The sequence below is a fragment of the Musca autumnalis genome, unplaced genomic scaffold (genome assembly GCF_047663935.1).
Source record: "Musca autumnalis isolate F117 unplaced genomic scaffold, ASM4766393v1 scaffold_3, whole genome shotgun sequence".
In the NCBI taxonomy this organism is placed as follows: domain Eukaryota; kingdom Metazoa; phylum Arthropoda; class Insecta; order Diptera; family Muscidae; genus Musca; species Musca autumnalis.
The window spans coordinates 16643966-16652612 of record NW_027411866.1 but is presented as its reverse complement, the minus strand read 5'-3'; the positions used below and the strand labels follow the sequence as shown (position 1 = coordinate 16652612).

At 40.4% G+C, this 8647-nt stretch overlaps 1 protein-coding gene across 1 annotated transcript; it reads left to right on the top strand.

The window, feature by feature from the left end:
* Positions 1–3461: 3461 nt before the first annotated feature.
* On the top strand, positions 3462–8044 carry LOC141397895 (uncharacterized). Its single transcript, XM_073974754.1, has 2 exons — positions 3462–7709; positions 7832–8044. The coding sequence occupies exon 1, from the start codon at positions 3540–3542 to the stop codon at positions 4491–4493; it is 954 nt and encodes a 317-aa protein (XP_073830855.1). The 5' UTR covers positions 3462–3539; the 3' UTR covers positions 4494–7709; positions 7832–8044.
* Positions 8045–8647: the final 603 nt, after the last annotated feature.

Below are 8647 nucleotides of genomic sequence, written 5' to 3'. Positions count from 1 at the left end.
CTCAAGGACCCACAAACCTTAAGTGATAACACGAGTTTTATAAATTCAATTCTTTATTTAACTCTTGCGTGTTAATGTAATGAATAGTCAGTTAGTGGAATTTCAGATTTGGTTTGATATTTAGATGTAATTCAGATAGCTAGATAGATCGGACCCTCGGTTACTTTGCTTTGGTTTACGGGTGCTCTGGGGAGTCACACGGGGGCTGTTGACTAGTCTGGTTCTGGTTTGATACGATATGATAGCTGCTAACGAGCGCTGAATGGCGAGCGAGTAGCTGGCTACGGCGTTGATGCGTTGCTGAGCTGGAGGCAAGCAGGGTGATGGCTACGAGCGTTGAGCGATGAGCTGGATGCGGGCAACGGGATGGATATGAGCTAGTAGGTAGATACAAGCGTGGACGGTGCTGAGCGGTGAAGAGCGAGCAGCGGGCTACGAGCGTTGACTGGTGAGCGAGTAGCTGGCCGCAAATGTTGACGGTGAAGAGCGGTGAATTGGGCGAGCAGCGGGCTACGAGCGTTGACTGGTGGGCGAGTAGCTGGCCGCAAGTGTTGACGGTGAAGAGCGGTGAATTGGGCGAGCAGCGGGCTACGAGCGTTGACTGGTGAGCGGGTAGCTGGCCTCAACCGTTGACGGTGGTGAGCGGCGAATTGGGCGAGCAGCGGGCTACGAGCGTTAACTGGTGGGCGAGTAGCTGGCGGCAAGTGTGTAGCGGCGTACGGGCGCTGAGCAAGTAGCTGGCTACGGACGTCAACTGATTCGGAGCAGACTGCGAGCGTGTAGCAATGTCCAGGCGCAGAGCGTGCTGCAAGCGTGTAGCGGAGTACGGGCGTTGAGCGGGTATCTGGCTACTGGCGTCGCTGATTCGGAGCGGTGAGAGAACTGCGAGCTGCTGAGCGTGTACCTACGTCCAGGCACTGAGCGGGTTGCAAGCGTGTAGCGGAGTACGGGCGTTAAGCGGGTAGCTGGCTGCGGCGTCGCTGGTTCGGAGCGGTGAGCGGACTGCGAGCTGTTGAGTGTGTAGCTATGTCCAGGCACTGAGCGGGTATCTGGCTACTGGCGTCGCTGATTCGGAGCGGTGAGCGGACTGCGAGCTGTTGAGCGTGTACCTATGTCCAGGCACTGAGCGGGAAGCTGGCTGCGGCGTCGCTGGTTCGGAGCGGTGAGCGGACTGGGAGCTGTTGAGCGTGTAGCTATATCCAGGCACTGAGCGGGTATCTGACTACTGGCGTCGCTGATTCGGAGCGGTGAGCGGACTGCGAGCTGCTGAGCGTGTACCTATGTCCAGGCACTGAGCGGGTTGCAAGCGGGAAGCGGCGTACGGATACTGAGCAAGTAGCTGGCTACGGCGTGGACGAAAGGCTGGCTTTGAGCGTTGGGTGTTGAGCGAGTAGCCGAGTTCGTCAGGAGCTGGCAAAGAGCAGGGGTGCTGGCAACGAGCGGGTGAGCTGGCAAAGAGCAGGGAGCTGGCAAAGAGCAGGGGAGCTGGCTATAAATAGCTGGTCACGGTTATTATAGAGCTAGCAAGAGCAGGTGAGCTGGCAACGAGCAGGTAGCTGGCTACAATTAGCTGGCTATGAATAGCTGGCCACGGGGTCTGATGACTTAAGATCACTAACAGGCAACTGAGATTGCGGACAAGCCACACATCACTATGCTTGTTTCACGGTCTCGACCGACTCAATGGTGAAATTCTGAACATCTTATATATATGCGTTTGCAAAGTGAATGCGAAGCACATGTGGCGCGAGTTGTCAAAAAATGCACCAGAATCAATGTTAACATGGTGGCTGCAGTATGAATAGTGGTGCGAAATTACACAGAAAAATTTTTTTCTGATAAACAGATTTATCAAAATTTTTATGTATTTTATAACTAACTAAAATGAAACTAACTTTTTAAAAGTCGATGAAATAAAAGTTTTTATGTTTTCAATAAGTAACTACGTGAAAAACAGCTCGTCAAAAAACTGAAAATGTTTGGGGAAATGTTTGATAAACACATTTGTAAATATGACAATTCGTTTATCGGCAAAAAATCAATAAAAAATTAATTGAATATTTGAATTTGTGTATCAAATCGTTGTCCATTTTTTCTGTGTAAAATGTGTGGTGTCTTGTGTGTAGTTTTGTGAGTTTTGTCCAGGTACCGACGGTAAAACGTGTATTAGGATGGGTAGTGTTGATGGTGGAATTTTAGTGATATAAAATAAAACCACTATTGGTTTTATATTATCAATTTACATTGTTTATAAGGAGTTGCGGCTGGTTCTGGTGGAAATGTTTTAAAAGAACAAGTAAGAACGGCGTTAAGTTCGGCCGGGCCGAACTTGTTATACCCTCCACCACAAATTGTATTGAAGTAAAATGGAATAATTTGTTTCCTTTCGTGTATGAAGAAGACTTAATACTAAATTTCAGCAATTTCGGTAAAACAATGTGAGGCACCATTCAAAACGTCGATCTATACCGACAAATTTCTTACGGAAAGTTTTAAGGCTCAAAGAAGACTAAATACCAAATTTCCTATATTTCGGTAAGAGAATGTGGCTAAAACTTAAAAAATACCGAAAATCAAGAAGTACGCTTCTATGGGGATATAGGAAGACGTGGACCTATACTGATAATACTCTTCTGGAATATTTCATTACTCTTGGAAGACGAAACAACGAATTTCAGCCATTTCGGTTGAATATTGACGTCGCAGTCTTCAGTATTACGAAAATCGGGAGGTACCGTTCTATGGGGGCTACATCGAAACCTGGACCTATACCGACGAATTTTAGTCAGAAATGGGGCAATATGAAAGAGTGGACCTGTACAGACATATTTCTGGCGAACAGTTTTATATCACATTGAAGACTAAATACCAAATTTCAGCCATTTTGGTGGAATATTGGAGACACAACCTTCAAAACACGAAAAATCGGGAGGTACCATTCCATGGGGGCTATATAAAGGCGTGAACCTATACCGCCAAATTTAAAGGGGAAGTCTGAGTACCCCCAACGAAGTCTAAATACCAAATTTCAGCCATTTCGGTGGAATATTGAGGCCACAACCTTCAAAATACCGAAAATCGGGTGGTACCGTTTTATGTGGGCTATATGAAGGTGTGGACCGATACCAACAAAATTCTAGGGGACGTTTTATACCCCTAAAGAAGACTACGTACCAAATTTCAGCCATTTCGGTGTGTTAATGAAGCGAAAACCTTCAAAAACTACAGATCCCTATGTCTGAGTAGACGTGTTTTTTTATCGCAGCTGATCGCTTTCTTTATTTTGCTATTTTCTTTGTTTACAAACTAAACAAACTGATATATTCAGAAAGGAAGCTGTTAAAGTTATCAAAAAAAAGTGGTGGTGCATGAATTTAAATAGAAATTCTTCATTTTTTGTGCCATACTGAAATTGTCATTTGTTGCATAATTGGCTCTGTGGCTGTTGTTGCTGTGTGGCTGTTGTTGCGGTGTTGCTGTTCTCTGTTACTGCAGACATTTTCTTTATTTTTGCTGTTGTTGCTTGCTGTTTTGTTAAAATGCCGGCTACTAAAGCTATCAAGTGCAGAGTTTGCTGTCAATCTTTAACAAAGTCACAATCTAGGGTATCATGCAAAGCTTGCAACGTCTGGTTTCATGCTTCCTGTGCGAATATTGATGAGAAAAATCTAAGTGTTCTGAGGACTGTCAAGGAGTTTGCATATATTTGTGCTTCATGTTTGCCAAATCTTAACAGCAATAACAACAATAACGACAACAACAGGGCTGATAATAACGACGTCATTGGGAAGATAAACAGCCTAACTACAAAACTTGATAGCTTTATGCTGAACTACCAGGCTGAGCAGAATCGTCTTACAACGGTGTTGAATGACATTAAGCAGGAAGTTAGTTCTTTTGTGGCTGAGATGAGAGCTGACATTGGTAGATGTAATGACAATGTCCGTCGTGTTGAAGCTTCAACTTCGGCTAAATTTGTAGCTCTGGAGAAGGAAGACAACATTATGCATAAGAGGATAAATCGTTCGGATATATTGATTGGAGGGTTGCCAGAGGGTATAGACGATCTAGAAGCGCCTGTTATTGCTCTGGGCACATTTTACAATATACCTGTCACCAGCATGGACATAAATCACGTATGTTACATAAATCGGAAAAAACAAATTCTCGTTAAATTTAACAAAGTATCTAAGCGTGACCTACTGATGAAGGAGTATTTTAAAACTCGTAACCTTAAAGTCTCTGACTTATTGGGTACCCAGGGTGTTGGTCTAACTAGTAGAGTTTATCTTAACGACCATTTCTCTCCTGCCGCTGCACGTTTGAACTTTGTGTGCAAGAAACTTCAGCGTTTAAAGATGGTGTCAAAGTTTAAAATCTTGAATTCTGATATTCTTAAGGCATGGCTAAGGTTTCCTGATGGCAGAGAAGACACTTATAGCGCCAGTCAATGTGATGCTTTGCTTCATGATGTTGAAGGTGGAGATGTTTGAACTTTTTTTCACCTTTTTATATAATTCATTGTATTTTGCTCGATTTTTCTGAATAATCTTTTTTTCCTTAATTTTTTTGTAAAAGTATTTTTGATCTCAATATGCTGTTGATCAGCTGCCTTAAAGTTTTATATGTTTTTACGATGTTTAGAAAGTTAAGAAATATATTTTTTTCATTGTTTATATACTTGGTTCCCCGCCATTACTTATTTTTTACTTTTGATGTCTTTTGACACTAATTTTGGGCCTGTGATAAGCAGCAATGCTTACATAAACTCGGTTCTTAGCACATGCCATGGCAAATTGAATATCGCACATTTAAATTGCAGAAGTATAATGCCTTCAAATAACTCTACTAAATATTGTGAGCTAAAGTCGATTCTATGTGACTCTTCTTTACATATTCTTGCACTTTCTGAGACTTGGCTGAGGCCTGATATCTCTAATCGTATGGTTGATATTCCAGGTTATAAACTTGTGAGGAATGACAGGATTGGAACTCGGGGTGGTGGTGTGGCTATTTATGTTGTTAATTATATCAGATACAAAATTGTTTTCAAATTATCTAGATTGGGCAAATGTGAATCACTTTTTATTGAGCTTTCAGCCGGTAACTCAAAGGTATTGTTTGGTGTTGTTTATCTGCCTCCTCCTGGTGATTTTTCTTTCTTTGAGGATCAACACTCAGATATTTTCATGAGGTATTCGAATCTAGTGATTGTTGGTGACTTTAACTGCAACCTGTTCGATTTCCATAAATCTGCATATGTTCGTTCTTGTTGCTTCCGGTTGAATCTGTCAATATTACACAATTCCAAGCCTACTCACTTTGATGTGTCGCATGGTTCAACTTCTCTGATAGATTTTGTTTTAGTCAGTGACTCTTCCATGGTTTATCAATCAGGTCAAGGTATTTGTCCTGCTATTTCTGATCATTCACTTATATTCGCTTCGCTTAATATTGGTGTTACCGCATTCCTTGAATTTGTTGAATATCGGGATTATTCCAACATTGATTGGGATGGGTTTTACCTGCGCTTATCTAACTTCGACTTTGACTTGCTAAACGTTGGTGATGTTCATGTTAAATGTTCTATCATAAATTCCCTTATAATGGACTTATTTGAGTTTGTTCCTTTGGTTCGTAGAAAGATACATTCTAACGATAACTGGATCAAATCTAACTCTATTACTTTTGCTCGCTCTATGCGTGACTTAGCTTTTGGAGCCTATCAGTGTAACAAGAGACGTGAGTCTTGGAAAGTCTTTTGTAGGTATCGTAATAAGGCGAAGTCTGTTATTAGGCGTGAGCGCAGAAAGTTTTATTCCAAGAAATTCAATGCAATGGGTTCAACTGCTCTGTGGCGTTTCCTGAGAGGATCAGGATGTCTTGGTGGAGATGATATTGCTTTTGATATTGATGTTAATGGTTTGAATGCTGCGTTTGTTGGTAATAATTCTCAAACTCTAGGTATTGATTTCCCTGAATTTGATGGGTCTGATACTGGTTTTTCATTTAGCTGCGTTTACGTCGACCATATTGTCATAGCACTTAGTAAAATAAAATCCAAATCTATTGGAGTTGATGAAATACCACTGGATTTCTTAAAACTAGTTTTTCCCTATATATCTGAAATTATTTTAGACTTAATAAATTCCATTATCACCTCTTCCGTCTTTCCTTTACAGTGGAAAAAAGCTCGCATTGTTCCAATACCGAAAGGTAATGTTGTTAACAGCTACGACGATCTCAGACCTATTTCAATTCTACCTGTGTTGTCTAAAGTGTGTGAGCACATAATGAAGGATCAAATAATGTTACATGTAAGCAGGTATATGTATAATGGTCAGTTTGCCTTTCGTAGAAATCACAGTACAACGGGTTTATTACTCTATATGACTGATATGATTAGAAATAATGCTAATGCTAACATGAACACTATAGTAGTATCTTTAGACCTTACCAAAGCATTTGATTCTGTTTCTTACCACTTATTGATTCGTAAACTTAGAAATGAGTTTAATTTTTCCGTTAATGCTTGCAAGCTAATGATGTCTTACTTGAGTGATAGATCGCAATTTGTGTACTATAATGGAGAGTATTCTACGTTGCTTTCCCGAACGTGTGGTGTTCCCCAGGGGTCTATATTGGGACCCTTGTTGTTCGTCCTTTACGTAAACAGCATTGCTGATTGCTTTAATGGTGCACATTGCACACCGTTGTTGTTTGTGGATGATGTTTTCCTGGTTTTCCGTGATGCTAGAGCGTCTGTTGGTACCTTCGAGAATGAAATGAATTGTTGTCTTGGCCGATTTAGTCAATGGTGCTCTGAGAATGCTCTTTTGATCAACCCAGGGAAGACAAAAGCAATTAAGTTTGGCTTTGGAAGTCAAGCTAATGACTTCAATATTTCTCTAGATCAGAATCGGATCAGCTTCGTAGGTTCCCATAAAATCCTTGGTGTTATTATAGATGATAAGCTTTCATTCGAATTTCACATCGACTCTATTCAGCGGAAAGTCTTTAGTACCATTCGCAGATTGTATTCTATTAATGTATACCTTCCTACATGGGTCAAACGAAGACTAGCTTCAGCTCTACTCATGCCTTGTATAAATTATGGCTTAGAAGTGGTTTCTGGTACGATAGAACGAAATTTATTAAGGCTGGGACGTATTGTCAACTCTGTTGCCCGGTTTGTCTTTGGTGTGAAACGTCGTGAACATATATCTAGTTATGTTGAGAGTTTTTTGGGTGTTGATTTCGAGGAATTTGTCAATTGTAAGCTGTTGTGCACTTTTCACAAAATAATTAAGACTGGTACTCCTGCTTCATTGGCTAACATGTTTAGCTTTATTTCTTCACCGAGGAATACACAACTTTTTATACCTAGAATATACAACTCTACTTTTGAAAAGTCGCTCTTAATACGCGTTGCAAGATTATGGAATTATTTACCTCTTGATCTGAGAGTTTTTTCACATTCCAATAATGCTTTTCGGCTTAAAGTGCTTAATCATATTACTTCTCAACCTGAAATATAGACTTGCTCACAATGTTTGTGCTTATTGCTTGATTTTCTTGTGTCTTCCATGACGTTTGCTATGTAACAACAATTTTCCCGCTTTTTATTGAGTCTATGAAAGTCTATTAAATGACTTCTATGGTGTTTGGTTGCAATATTGAAACTCGACATGTACCTTGCTTATTGTACTGTAATTATTGCTCTGTTCCAGAACCTGCAAGAAGCTACTATTTTTTACTACGATAACATTTTTTCCTTTATGTTATCGAAAAAAATAGTAAAAATTAGTAGATTCTAGCAGTACTGGAACAGACCATATGTTTGCTGCTTATTGGCCACTTTTTAGCTATACTTTTTTGTCTTTCTTGATTTTCATTTTTTAATGGCTGGGGAGCCAATTATACCAACACGCATTAAGAATTAGATTTTATAATTATTTCTACTTGGAATTTAATATTTTGTTAATACTATTTATTGGCCTTGAAGGCTTTTGTATTAGTATATGGATTGAATAAATAAATAAAATACCGAAAAACGGGAGGTACCGTTCTATGGGGGCTATATGAAGGTATGGACCGACACCGACCAAATTCTGGGAGAAAGTTTTGTAACCCTAAAGAAGACTACGTACCAAATTTCAGCCATTTTGGTAGGAAAATGAAGCTAAAACCTTCAAAATACCGAAAATCGGGAGGTACCGTTCTATGGGGGCTATATGAAGGTGTGGACCGATATCGACAAAATTCTAGGGGAAAGTTTTATACCCCTAAAGAAGACTACGTACCAAATTTCAGTCATTTCGGTGTGATAATGAAGCGAAAACCTTCAAAATACCGAAAAACGGGAGGTACCGTTCTATGGGGGCTATATGAAGGTATGGACCGACACCGACAAAATTCTGGGAGAAAGTTTTGTACCCCTAAAGAAGACTACGTACCAAATTTCAGCCATTTCGGTGTGATAATGAAGCTAAAACATTAAAAATACCGAAAATCGGGAGGTACCGTTCTATGGGGGCTATATCAAAACGTGGACCGATATATCCCATTTTCAATACCAACCATCCTGCAAGTAATAGCAACTTCTGTACCAAATTTTGACTCTCTATCTTTAAAATTGCGAGCTGTA

Excerpts from the sequence above, each read along its gene's own strand:
- LOC141397895 (XM_073974754.1), top strand. The coding sequence starts at position 3,540 with ATGCCGGCTACTAAAGCTATCAAGTGCAGAGTTTGCTGTCAATCTTTA.